General features: G+C 42.6%; 1 protein-coding gene across 1 annotated transcript; it reads left to right on the forward strand.

Moving 5' to 3' along the window:
* The first annotated feature begins 7286 nt into the window (after positions 1–7286).
* LOC121575409 (ETS-related transcription factor Elf-3-like) lies at positions 7287–13035 on the forward strand. The gene is made up of 9 exons (XM_041888502.2): positions 7287–7467; positions 7910–8094; positions 9612–9842; positions 10025–10111; positions 10227–10340; positions 10548–10634; positions 10759–10872; positions 11241–11442; positions 11628–13035. The coding sequence occupies exons 2-9, from the start codon at positions 7917–7919 to the stop codon at positions 11740–11742; spliced, it is 1128 nt and encodes a 375-aa protein (XP_041744436.2). The 5' UTR covers positions 7287–7467; positions 7910–7916; the 3' UTR covers positions 11743–13035.
* The last annotated feature ends 1856 nt before the right edge of the window (positions 13036–14891 follow it).

The following is a 14891-nucleotide window of genomic DNA, read 5'->3' on the forward strand; positions in this document are numbered from 1 at the left end:
GGGCCTAATTGGCATTGTGACATTTTGGGGAAATTATTACATTCTTTACAGGTAGAGGTAATCAGCAGAGATCACTACTTCAAAGCTGTTATGACATAACTCCTCATCCACGTCACTGTTTACGCACATCAGGCAATTACCATATAGCGCGGCCCATTGAATCCAGCCGGGGGGGGGATTACTATTTCAGGTTACAAAAAAACACTCCAGGTCACTCTTGAACGTCTAAAACTAGATATAAAGTATGTAGCAATTATAATGGACCTATACGTTTTGAAGTAACTGCAGTTTTTCTGGGCCGCAAATTGGTTTTGACGAACAAATTGGTCCAAAAAAAATCAGTGCGGCCCTCTGCTGAATTTTGAACTACTGACAACATGCCAATACTGTGACGGGAAATGCTATTTATAAAATGCTACTTATCTGTTTTCTCAGTAAGGCAAGGATAACCTTTGACCTTTACAGTCAACACCTTACCTCACTCAAAGACAAACAAGAGTACTTTAAGAACCCTCTCCCTTTTCCCATGCAAAATAAATGACACACAAGTGATTGCAAGCATTAACCTGTTACACTGTAAGATAGAAGTAGAACTAAAACCATTATCACCCTTTGAATGATATGAGCTAAGATACTCAGGCCTCAGTCTTTGCGCCGAAGAATCCTATCCATGTATTGACCTTGTCAGTCACTAGGAGGTGACAGTGAGCCACAACAACCCACTGTCCCCCACCGACTTGACACTAAAAACCACAACACCAAAGACACACACGGCTCCAGGCTCTGCAGCACACAATAGAAGGATAAGGTATATTTGAGGAGTGGTTTATTGTACCACTAATTGCAGACAGGATCTAGGGCTCATTCAGTCTCTGCTCTGTGTCCAAGTTTCGGTCCAGCTCTCTTTGAGCCAGACACAGTTTCATCTAATGACACGTTGACTAGTTTCCAGCTGATTATTAGGCTACACTTAGGCCATGTCTCGCACCCTTAGTTTCACGTCTCAGTAGCTTCCAGTTAGACTGTTATCAATAGGATTATGAATAAAATGAAATTTTAGCAAATGTGTTAAAAAAACAGGAATACCTTATTTACATAAGAATTCAGAACCTTTGCTATGAGACTCGAAATTGAGATCAGGTACATCCTGTTTCCATTGATCATCATTGAGATGCTTCTACAACTTGATTGGAATCCAACTGTGGTAAATTCAATTGACTGGACATGATTTGGAAAGGCACACACCTGTCTATATAAGGTCCCACAGTTGACAGTGCATGTCAGAGCCAAACCCAAGCCTTGAGGTCAAAGGAATTGTCCGTAGAGCGCTGAGACAGGATTGTGTCGAGGTACAGATGAGGGGAAGGGTATCAAAAAAGTTCTGCAGCATTGAAGGTCCCCAAGAACACAGTGGCCTCCATCATTCTTAAATGGAAGAAGTTTGGAACAACCAAGACTCTTCCTAGAGCTGGCCGCCTGGCCAAACTGAGCAATCGGGGGAGAAGGGCCAAGAACCCAATGGTCACTCTGACAGAGCTCTGTTCTTCTGTGGAGATGGGAGAAACTTCCAGAAGGACAACCATCTCTGCAGCACTCCACCAATCAGGCCTTTATGGTAGAGTGGCCAGACGGAAGCCACTCCTCAGTAAAAGCCACATGACAGCCCGCTTGGAGTTTGCCAAAAGGCACGTAAAGACTCTCAGACCATGAGAAACAAGATTCTCTGGTCTGATGAAACCAAGATTGAACTCTTTGGCCTGAATGCCAAGCGTCACATCTGGAGGAAAACTGGCACCATCCCTACGGTGAAACATGGTGGTGGCAGCATCATGGTGTGGGGTTGTTTTTCAGCATCAGGGACTGGGAGACTAGTCAGGATCGAGCCAAGATGAACGGAGCAAAGTACAGAGAGATCCTTGATGAAAACCTGCTCAGGACCTCAGACTGGGGCGAAGGTTCACCTTCCAACAGGACAACGACCCTAAACACACAGCCAAGACAATGCAGGAGTGGCTTCGGGACAAGTCTCTGAATGTCCTTGAGTGGCCCAGCCAGAGCCTGGACTTGAACCCGATCGAACATCTCTGGAGAGACCTTAAAATAGCTGTGCAGCAACGCTCCCCATCCAACCTGACAGAGCTTCAGAGGATCTGCAGAGAAGAATGGGAGAAACTCCCCAAATACAGGTGTGCCAAGCTTGTAGCATCATACCCAAGAAGAGTATGCTGTAATCGCTGCCAAAGGTGCTTCAACAAAGTACTGAGTAAAGGGTCCGAATACTTATATAAATGTGATATTTCTGTTTTTATTTGTAATACATTTGCAAAAATGTCTAAAAACCTGTTTTTGCATCATCATTATGGGTACTGTGTGTGGATTGATGAGGGGAAAAAACGATTTAATCAGTTTTAGAATAAGGCTGTAAGGTAACAGAGTGGAAAAGGTCTGAATACTTATCGAAGACATTGTATATATATATATATATATATATACATATAATAACCCAGGTGTGTAGAGCAGTAGTTACAGTTGAAGTCAGAAGTTTAAATAAACTTAGGTTGGAGTCATTAAAACTCATTTTTCAACCACGCCACAAATTTCTTGTTAACAAACTATAGGTTTGGCAAGTCGGTTAAGACATCTACGTTGTGCATGACACACGTAATTTTTCCAACAATTGTTTACAGACAGATTATTTCACTTATAATTCACTGTATCACAATTCCAGTGGGTCAGAAGTTTACATACACTAAGTTGACTGTGCCTTTAAACAGCTTGGAAAATTCCAGGAAATGATGTCATGGCTTTAGAAGCTTCTGATAGGCTAATTGACATAATTTGAGTCAATTGGAGGTGTACCTGTGGATGTATTTCAAGGCCTACCTTCAAATTCAGTGCCTCTTTGCTTGACATCATGGGAAAATCAAAAGAAATCAGCCAAGACCTCAGAAAGAAAATTGTAGACCACAAGTCTGGTTCATCCTTGGGAGCAATTTCCAAACGCCTGAAGGTACCACGTTCATCTGTACAAACAATAGTATGCAACTGTAAACACCATGGGACCACGCAGCCGTCATACTGCTCAGGAAGGAGACGCGTTCTGTCTCCTAGAGATGAACATACTTTGGTGCGAAAAGTGCAAATCAATCCCAGAACAACAGCAAAGGACCTTGTGAAGATGCTGGAGGAAACAGGTACAAAACTATCTATATCCACAGTAAAAACGAGTCCTATATCGACATAACCTGAAAGGCCGCTCAGCTAGGAAGAAGCCACTGCTCCAAAACCGCCATAAAAAAGCCAGACTACGGTTTGCAACTGCACATGGGGACAAAGATCGTACTTTTTGGAGAAATATCCTCTGGTCTGATGAAATAAAAATAGAACTGTTTGGCCATAATGACCATCGTTATGTTTGGAGGAAAAAGGGTGAGCTTGCAAGCCGAAGAACAACATCCCAACCGTGAAACACGGGGGGTGGCAGCATCATGCTGTGGGGATGCTTTGCTGCAGGAGGGACTGGTGCACTTCACAAAATAGATGGCATCATGAGGAAGGAAAATTATGTGGATTTATTGAAGCAACATCTCAAGACATCAGTCAGGAAGTTAAAGCTTGGTCGCAAATGGGTCTTCCAAATGGACAATGACCCCAGGCATACTTCCAAAGTTGTGGCAAAATGGCTTAAGCACAACAAAGTCAAGGTATTGGAGTGGCCATCACAAAGCCCTGACCTCAATCCTATAGAAAATGTGTGGGCAGAACTGAAAAAGCCAGTGCGAGCAAGGAGGCCTACAAACCTGACTCAGTTACACCAGCTCTGTCAGGAGGAATGGGCCAAAATTCACCCAACTTATTGTGGGAAGCTTGTGGAAGGCTACCCAAAACGTTTGACCCAAGTTAAACAATTTAAAGGCAATGCTACCAAATACTAGTTGAGTGTATGTAAACTTCTGACCCACTAGGAATGTGATGAATGAACTAAAAGCTGAAATAAATATCTCTCCCTACTATTATTCTGACATTTCACATTCTTAAAATAAAGTGGTGATCCTAACTTTTTTACTAGGATTAACTGTCAGGAATTGTGAAAAACGAAGTTTAAATGTATTTGGCTAAGGTGTATGTAAACTTCTGACTTCAACTGTATATAGGTTGAGCCATGACTAGAATACAGTATAAACTGTACATAAAAAAGTGGGTAAAACAGTATGTAAACATTATTAAAGTGGCCAAACCCTCCCCTAACGCGGACAACGCTGGGCCAATTGTGTGTCACCTCATGGGTCTCCCAGTCGCAGCCGGCTGCGACACAGCCCGGGATCAAACCCAAATCTGTAGTGACACCTCAAGCACTGCAGTGCCTTAGACCGCTGCTCCACTCGGGAGGCCCAAATGCTGCCATCTATGCATGGTTTTTGGTTTGGATCAGTTCTAATCGTCACAGTGGGAACAACATCCTCTATGCATTTCCCGATGAACTTCGTCACAGAGTCAGTGTATATGTCGATACTATTCTCAGAGGCAATCCGGAACACTTCCCAGTCCTAGTGATCAAAACAATCTTGAAGCATAGATTCCGATTGGTCATACCAATGTTGAACAGTCCTTACCACGGGAGCATCCTGATTAAATTTCTGTCTATAGAAGGTCTATAGCAGAATAGAGGCGGGATCTGATTTGCCTTGTAGCCATCCCGGAAGGGAGAGTAGCAATGATCCATGGACTGTGTTGCATGTGTAGCACAGGAGATGTGTTGATACAGTTTCAGTAGCGTTTTCCTCAGATTTCCTTTATTAAAGTCCCCAGCTACAATAAATGAGGCCTCAGGATATGCGGTTTCCAGTTTGCAAATAGTCCAGTGTAGTTCCTTGAGGGCCGTTGCGGTGTCGGCATGGGGGGGAATATACATGGCAGTGAAGATTACCAAAGAAAATTATCTTGGGAGGTAATGCGGTCGGCATTTGATGGTGAGGTATTCCAGATCGGGAGAACAAAAGGACTTGATTTCCTGTACGTTACCGCAATCACACCATGAGTTATTAATCATGAAACAAACCTCCTTTCTTTTTACCACACAGTTCTTTCTTCCTGTCTACGAGATGGACGGAGAACGCCGCTGGCTGAATGGACTGGGACAGTATATCTGGAGAGAGCCATGATTCTGTAAAACAGAGTATGTTATAGGCCCTGATGTCTCTCTGGAAGGAGATCTTCGCCCTGAGCTTGTCTACTTTATTGTCCAGGGACTGAACGTTAGCGAGTAATATACTCGGAAGAGGTGGATGGTATGCATGACGCCTGAGTCTGACTAGGGCCCCGCTCCTTCTACCTCTTCTCCGGCGTCTGCGTTTTGTTGCAGCCCCCAAAATGAATAAAGCTGACTCGGAAAGTTCAAACAAAGGATTCAGGTTGAATTTCTGCTTGCATTTCTGGTGAGTGACTACCAATCTAATAACCCAAAGTTCTTTCCGGCTGTCGGTAATAATACAAGAAACGCACACAAAAGAAAATACTGCAAAGTTGGCTAGGAGCTAGAAACAGGGTGACCGTGTCTGTCAGCCTCATCTTGTGGTTGTTAAGTTGGCTGCAGAATGTCACTTGAGTTTCTAGATTTCCTTTTCTAGATGGCTTCGCCTGAGGATTGCTTCTGGATTATCTTGTATGACAGTGATCTCTGTGCTCAACCTGGTCTCAGAGCATTTTGTATTATTCTGTATTCAAATCCGAGACACTCCATTTAGTATGATATGTTACGTTTCGTATGGTATGTATTAATTTGTGGATGTCCATCACCCATTTCGTATGATATGTTACGAATTACAATTCACATTACACGTTACACATTTTCAAAACATACAATATGTTACGAATTTGCATCCGTACAATATGTTATGAATTTGCAAAGCATATGATATGTTACGAATTCTAGGTAGGTGGCTAACATTAGCTAGCTTGCTAACGTTAGCTAGGCTACGGGTTAAGGTTAAGTTTAGGAGTTAGGTTAAATGGTTAGGGTTAGGGGAAGGGTTAGCTAAAAGTGTTAAGTTTAGAGTCCCGGTAAGGGGAAGAATTAGCTAACATGCTAAGTAGTTGCAAAGTAGCTAAAAAGTAGTAAGTAGTCCGTGATGACGCTAAAGTTGTCCGTGATGACATTCGAACTAACAACCTTTGGGTTGCTAGACATTTGCCTTATACGCCTACCCATCCAACCCGACCAACCACACAACTTTTGTTTTTGCCCTAAGTAACCATCTGTCTTATGTAACCATACCAAACGTAACATATCATAATAATTTGAGTGTCCCGGATTGACATTTACTATGTTACGTCTAGTCTATGAGACCAGGCTACTGTGCTAAGTCTGATTGCCAAGACTGTGCAGCAAAAGAGTGAATGGAGTTCAACCACTTTAGGATGATATGATCTCTAGGCAATACTTAAGGCAATTAAGTTGTTCATAACATAGGGCCTTATAGGCTTAGATAGTCCACAACACTAGTTGTGGCGACATCTCTGCCACCACCTAACAAGTCACACTATGACCCTGCAAACAAAGCCAATCGGAAAGGTGAATGTTGTGTTTGTTTTGGTTGAGAGAAGCAAGCCAGACAATGTCTCTGGAATATCTTATTTAAAATGACCACTGAACCTGCGTCATGGTAACCGTATCAAGTGAATGACTTGCAGTGACAGGTCCTTGCGTTGGGTAAACATGTGTGGAGATGTGGCTGAACCAGTCCACTGGGCTAAACCAATCCACTGGGCTAAGGTCAACAGCAAATATTGGAACAAAAGACTAAAGAGATAAACCTCAGAGGTGGTGATGTGTGTGTGTGTGTGTGTGTACATACGTGTGTGTGTACATGCGTGTGTGTGGTCAGGTATCAATGTCGGGGAAAGTATCTAAATCTGCTGCGACACATCATTTCTCAGTCCTCTGAGACTTATGTTGTTGTTGTGCATTGTCACTGCCGTCAACGCTCTTGAGCTTCCTCATGGAGAGAAGGAGCGAGGGAGGCGGGAGGCACTACATGGAGTGTGTGTGAGTGTGTGGGGGGAGAAAGCATAGCGGGAGAGCAGGTTTATTTTGTTTTTCACTGTTCTCTGGAAGAGAGGGAGAAGGAGGGGTGATAAGAGAGAAGGGGGGTGTGACCCATGCCATGGCGTAATGCTACCATGGAATTCCCCCTCCCTGAGTTAACTCTCACCTGGCCCCTCCCACCTGTCTTACTGGCCTATAAAGCCTCACACAGGTAAAGCCTCACATCTAGCTACAGGTGCATCTCTGACACTATAGAGAGAGAGAGATAACGGGAGAGAGAGAATACAGAGAGTTCAGATTAACCGTGGAGTGTACTGACGAACTCTCGGAGTGAATCACAAACACTGGACTCTAAATCAAACAGTGGAGTATTATTTATCTGACAGCTTTTCATCGCTACCTGTCGGTCGCCTCAGAATCAGGTACGTGTGGAGATGGAGTTGGAGGTGACCTTTGGGGAGTAATGGGGTGCGTGTTTGGGTCTGGGGTCACAAGGATCTTGGCAGCATATGTTTGGCAGAATCATCCAATTGAATGATCAAACGTATATTGACTTATCTGTAAAATATTGGGGGTAATGTCAGTTGTATATTCATGCACAGCAGAGGAAAGGAAATAAAAACTGGTGTGTATTCACGCACAGACAAATATTTTGCATACATGCAAAGTACAACCACAGTGACCCACTTCAAATCAATGAATACAATAAGCCATGTTTCACTAACACATCAATATCCATATATGCATCCAATGGCTCACTCAATTGTCTCCTAGTTAGAGAAAACATTTATATATTTGTTAATTAATCTATGTCCATAAACAGCATTCTAATGTCTTACTAACTGGCCTGTCTCCTGGTTGCAGATAGCCCATGTCGTCTGCCAGTGAGCTGTGTACGATCCTGACCAACGCTAACATGACCATGTACCAGACTGGGAGCTCAGAGCCCCTGCAGCCGCTACAGCCCAGCCTCACCACCGTGTCTCTGCCCGCCATAGGAGACCTGCTGCAACTCTCAGACCTTTCCTCATGCAGTTCCAATATACTGGGTGAGAACACTTATTAATACTTTTTTTAAACGTTTATTTGTATTATTACGTTTATTTGGACAGGGACAGTGTACACAAAAAACATCGGCCTCAATATACTGAGAAATTATGCGTTGCACCAGATTTAGCTAAAAATGAATTTCCATCTGCAGTCACCTGGACCCTATAGGCGGCTTATACCAATGCCTCTTCATAATAACTGAACGCACCCAGAAGATGATACAACTATGATATCTATTGAAGGAAGAAACAATAGACTCAAACTGAATACTGATAGAAAAGGATGATGTGTAACTCCTGAGTGGCGCAGCGGTCTAAGGCACTGCATCTCAGTGCTAGAGGCGTCACTACAGACCCTGATTCGATTCCAGGCTGTATCACAATCCAGCCGTGATTGGGAGTCCCATAGGGTGGTGCACAATTGGCCCAGCGTCGTCCGGGTTTGGCCGGTGTAGGCCATCATTGTAAATAAGAATTTGTTCTTAACTGACTTGCCTAGTTAAATAAAGGAAGAAATTAAAACTTTCTCTGCTTTGTTTTCAGCATGTGGGATATTTTAGTCCCTGATATGTACTTTTGTGTTGATCACCTGGGAAACCACCGTATGGATGTGTGTAATCTTTTCTGTGCCAATCTTTATTCAGTCATGAGTTTTGGCGGTTGTTTGGTTTTGGTTGCTGTGCTGGCAGGTGAAGTCTGTGGATATTTAAAATGTCTCACCCTGGATAGATCTATTGGCTGAGCTTGTTGGCAGACACTCAGTCAAAGCACACATTAAACATACTGTATGTCCTTAAGCGAAACTATCAGACAGACAGGGAATTGGCTGAACTTTGCAATGACCTAATTTAGAAGGCTGTTAAATCATTAACCGGGACAATGTTTAACTTGTCTTTAATAGAGGAATGGTATCTTTTCATCTTTCAGACTCCTCTAGCTTTATGTTACTTGCTGTAGCCTATAGTTAGTGATAAGTGGTGACTAGACAGAACGTCAGCTCACCTGTTTAGGTAGTTGAAGAGTTAAACGACGCGCAGCAGAGAAACTAGAGCCAGGCATTCTGACTCGGCGAAACCACAAAATCTGGTTTTCACAGGTCCAGATCAGGATCTGGGTCCTTGTGTGAGTTGGCATTTAGTTGGAAAATATGAGTTAGTCAGTATCTTGTGGGTCGATAGATTGACAAAGGTTTTATATTTTAAAAGCTCATGTTCTATAATAGTTATGACTGAAAACACATTGTGTAATGAATAATTACTATCTATCCAGATGTAATGTATATCAAATTACTTTATTCTTGCTATGTAACTATAGTGAAAAGTGGCATGTATGTAAAATGTGTGTAGAATGTACAAATGAAAAAGCTATAAAAAAAGATTGTTTAATCTCCAAAGAGGGATAGTGATTTTACAATGACAGTATCATGTCTCACCCACATGAACACACACAAACACACACACACACACACACACACTGCACAAATCTAACACCCCCTCCACCTCTGTGTCCTCCTCTAGCTCAATGGTATGACCTGAACCCTCAGTACTGGAGCAAGCAGAACGTGTTGGAGTGGATCAGTTTTCACGTGGAACGCAGTAAGTTTGATGCCAGCACACTGAGCCTGTCCTACTGCTCCATTGATGGACCTACACTCTGCCAACTGACCAGAGATCAGCTGTTAAACATGTTTGGAATGTCCCTCGGGACTCAGCTCTACCAGAGCCTGTTGGAACTCAAGGCCAAATACGGTAAGGATCTGATGGAAGTGAATTGAATAAACTTTATTGATGATCATCAAAGGGGGGAACTTAGATTTACCTCAGGGAGCAGACACAGACATATTAGTAATTTTATTTAGACAATTTATTCGTCAATAGAGTAATGATTCAGTCATTCAATTTATTTTTGTGTTTTGTCATTTCTGTTCCAGATCTGAACGAGACCTGTAAGCTTCTGGACAACTTCCTTGAGGAGTTCCCAGACTTCCCTCTGCTCAGCACAGTAGAAGTGAACGAAGGTAAACACATCCTCTCGTAATTTCTTCACACTTCCTACTACCAGACTGCCACGCCAAAGCCTCAAGTGTCAAAGGGACACATTTGCTGACTGACATTGTGATGTTACTGTTACAGTTGTGACAGACACCAGCTATACTGACTTCTCACACATCTTCAAGAACTTCGATAACATGAAGCCGCTCAGCGATAATGGATATGAGTCCGACAGCATGCACAGCTCCTCATCAGGTGAGTGCTGTCCCACTTTCCTATTCTTCTCCTTCATCATCCCTCCTCTCATCACTCCTCTCATCCCCCAATTCTTCTCACATCACTCGATCATGGTGTGATTGGTTTGGCCTGTATCACTGAGCCCAAGGCCTTATTAATCGATCAAGGCAGGATGAAGGAGAGGCCGTATTGAAAGTGTTTTCCTTCCTCTCTCCCTGCCTCCAGGGGGAATGCTCAGCTTCCAGATCCCCAGCTCTCCAGAATCCAGGAGCAGTGAGTCCGACCCAGAGTTCTCCTACCCTCAGATAGCAAGTGAGTACAACTTTTCATAAGTGGACATCACATTCTTGAACTTCAGATGGGTGAGCCTTGAAAGTGCATGTCTCTTTGAAAGCCAGTCTGGCGTTCTAAACTCCTGAACCGTTGTGTTTGACAGAAGGGCACATAAAGACAGAGAGGGGAGAGACGAAGAAGAGAGGCAGAGGAAGACCTCCCAAACTCAGCCGAGACCACAAACACTTCTACCAGACCTCCACAAAGAGCAAACATGGTGAGTGGCTCTTCTCATTCTAACACACACACACACACACACACACACATGCACACACATGCACACACGCACGCACACACGCATACACCAATGTCAACAACTGTTTTCAATGGTGCTCTGTAGAAGCACGGTTTTATCAGTCATGTGATTTGCATACATTTTTGCATCTGGTACTGAAAACAGCCACAGTCAAAACATCACAGGTGCATAGTCCAATAACCACACACGCATGCACACACACACGAATGCACACACACAAACACAAGCACACCTGCTCTACCTCATCCTTGCTTGCTTAAGCACACACACACGCACACCTGCGCTGTCTTACACACACCTAACGCTACCTCTCCCCTGTCGCCCTATAGCGCCTCGTGGGACCCACCTGTGGGAGTTCATTAGGGACATCCTGATCCACCCAGAGCAGAACCAGAATCAGGCTCTGATGAAGTGGGAGGACCGCCGTGAGGGCGTCTTCAAGTTCCTCAAGTCTGAGGCTGTGGCCCAGCTGTGGGGGCAGAAGAAGAAGAACAGCAGCATGACCTATGAGAAGCTCAGCCGCGCCATGAGGTAGGAAACCATGGTGATATAGTAGCACCTTCATGCCAACTAGCCATGGAAATCCTAGCAACCAAGCTAAACAGAGCTAATCAGTGAGGGTGAAGTCAGAGGATTTGTTTTTGTGTCGACAATGATTAACAATTGCCTGGTCATAAGACTAACCTGTGGCTCTCCTTCCTCCCTCCCTGCTATAGATACTACTACAAGAGAGAGATCCTGGATAGAGTGGACGGTAGACGGCTGGTCTATAAGTTTGGGAAGAACTCCACCGGCTGGAAGGTGGAAGAGACCGAGCTGCATGGCATGTGAGATACAAGGCAGGAGACAGGAAAGGTAGAGACCAACGGCCAAGAGGGACGAGGGTATAAACTGGACAGACCAGTTCCCCTCAGTCCTATTGTAGATAGGATGACCCACTCTCTGGATGACAGCCCTACTCTACCTGAAATAATATAAAGACACTTACTTCTCTTCTTCCAGGGGAGGTGTTGCAGAAAATGTAAGCCAGTGTTTTTGGCTCTAGTAGGTTTTATGAACCGATATAGTTATTGTACAGTAATAATGTGTAATATGGACACCGCTCTGGGCCTACCAGTGAGTAGGTATGATGGTGTGTCTGTTTGTTTGTTTTCAGTTATATTCTCTCTAGGATAGATAATAGTGGTCCTGTATGACTGCATGGTCTTGTACGGCTCTCTTGGTAGAGTATGGCGCTTGCAACACCAGGAAAGTGGGTTCAATTCCCAGGACCACCCATATGTAAAATGTATGACTGTAAGTCGCTTTGTATAAAAGCATCTGCTAAATAGCATATATTATAACAATAAAGGCATTAATGTTTGCATGTATATAAGCACCTCACATTGTGTGGGAGTAACTTACCTTATGTGTCACTATGACAACCATATGGGCATTATGATTTTTACTGTGGCAATGTAAGCACTGGGTATTATATTCATCTGTTTTTTTTGTTTCTATTTTTTATATTAATATTTAACAAGCGACAGTCTACCATTTTTATATGTCTATTTGCCAAACCTCTGACTTCTAAAATGAGCCATTGTTAAGAAGAGCCTCATGTTGTGTTTTACTCTTCTGGGAGTTATGGGTATATAAGGGCTTGTGTTAAATTGTAAACCTGATATGAAGGAGGGAGGAGACACATGGAGGACAAACAAAAGATAGAGAAGAGAGAGAGGGAGAAAGGGAACAAAATGAAGGGATACTCATTATAAACTATTGGTGACATGACGTTGTGTACTTCGCTGTTTCAGCGTGAAAGTATATGTCCTTTATAGCCATATTAATCTTTATGTATCTCACCAGACGAGACCTACGTCAATACAGTATGTATTAATAATCAATTTAAAACAAAAATCAGTTTCAAACAAATCAACAACTCAACTCCTGTTCTTTATGATTATTAGTTATGTTATTCAGCGGGTCTGTTTCCTTCTAGATCACTCAATATCATGTGTATGAGAATTCAATCTCAGATTGTATCGTTTGTGATATTTTTACACACATGTATGTATGGCTTATTGTTTTATTTTGTACAGTTATTAAGAGCATTTTTACAGAAATAAACTCTGTTTGAAATAATGTAAATGTCCTTGTGTATTTGGTACAAATTTGACTATTATGTTTGAAAGTAAATCACATAGTACACCAACTGAACATAAACTTCAATTAAAAGCACTCCTAATTCCATCTGTGTAATAGCATCAGCTAAATTAAAATATATTCAAGTTCTATTCTCTCCCTTGACATGTCTTTTGCACTTCTCAACCACTTGTTTAACCTCATATAACATCTCATCTGGAGGACGAGTCAGTTGGCAGTCTGACTCCTGCCAACCATTGTCAGACTAGACAAGCTCTTGTTGGAATATACACTACCGGTCAAAAGTTTGGACACACCTACTCATTCAAGGGTTTTTCTTTATTTTTACTATTTTCTACATTGTAAAATAATAGTGAATACATCAAAACTATGAAATAACACATATGGAATCATGTAGTAATCAAAAAAGTGTTAAACAAATCAAAATATATTTTATATTTGAGATTCTTCAAATAGCCACCCTTTGCCTTGATGGCAGCTTTGCACACTCTTGGCATTCTCTCTTATTTCATAGTTTTGATATCTTCACTATTATTCTACAATGTAGAAAATAGTAAAAATAAAGAAAAACCCTTGAATGAGTAGGTGTTCTAAAACTTTTGACTGGTACTGTAGTAAAAACTCAATGCAACCGTGACAGAGTGTCTGTCTACAGAACATACTGTATACAGGCCATTCCACCAATTAAGTGCCAAATAAAGTAACAGGGTTGATGACTTCATCTTAAATCAGCCATGACTCCCCTTGTGACAGGGGGATTGGAAGCGTGTTGTGTGCAACAGGGAGTGGCAATTAAATACAAGCTTCACAAAAACATTCAGTTGTGAAAACATTTCTAGCCTGTCTATCTATGGGTAACAGGGTTGACGTGTTATCCTCGACCCACTCAGTATTCCAACACAAAACACCAGAAAATGACAAAGAATAGGAGCGCCAGCTCACCTGTTTTTACTCTATGATTTGACTATTAGATGTTCAATGTTAAATAAATAAAAAGGATAAATAAGAGTTCACGTAAGAGGGTTGACCTTAAATGAGGGACTGGTTAATCTATGCGTGTATGTGTTGTGTGATGTTTCAGAGACCAGACTATAGATCTGTTACTTTTTACAAAGGCTCCCCTGTTGCCGGGCGACAGTTGAGGTTAAGTTGGGGTTCACTGCCCTGACGTGGTTTACACCTCAGTCTGATACTCACTCCCACACACAAACGCACGCATGCATGCACGTGCACATGCACATACACACACAGATACACACACTTAAGGAAGCCATACCTCCACACTCTGGCAGGGGAATTTCCGGGCATTCCATTCCATGACAGACTCTTCATTAGGTGAACTGGGTTATAGATCCCTGTACAAATCAAGATAGTGCCTTCTTTAGGCCTGGAAGCATTCTCGTCCATTACCAAAACAATAAAACACTGAAACATCCTGGATTAATGAGAGCAACAAAATCATCTTGTGATTGCCCACTGGGCACACACTGGTTGAATCAACGATGTTTCCAAGCCATTTCAATTAAATTACTTTGAACCAACGCGGAATAGATATTACAACTGTGGGTAGTAATGTGACATGTTGAAAGCACAGTTGAAATCATGCAAAAATCAAAGTGCTGTGGTTTTCTACATGCAGAACACAAGACTAAAAGGCCTTTCATCTTTAACAAATAAGGATTTCAAAGCTCTCACCCATTCCCACTTCCCACTCTCTCTCACACACCCACATACACACACCTTAGTGAGGTGGCAAAGGGTATCTGCACCTCCCCGCTAGATCAACATACCTGTCTAACAGGTGTATTTGGCGGGCTGCCAGAATGTGACTCCAG

This window comes from Coregonus clupeaformis, chromosome 10 (genome assembly GCF_020615455.1).
Source record: "Coregonus clupeaformis isolate EN_2021a chromosome 10, ASM2061545v1, whole genome shotgun sequence".
Taxonomy (NCBI): domain Eukaryota; kingdom Metazoa; phylum Chordata; class Actinopteri; order Salmoniformes; family Salmonidae; genus Coregonus; species Coregonus clupeaformis.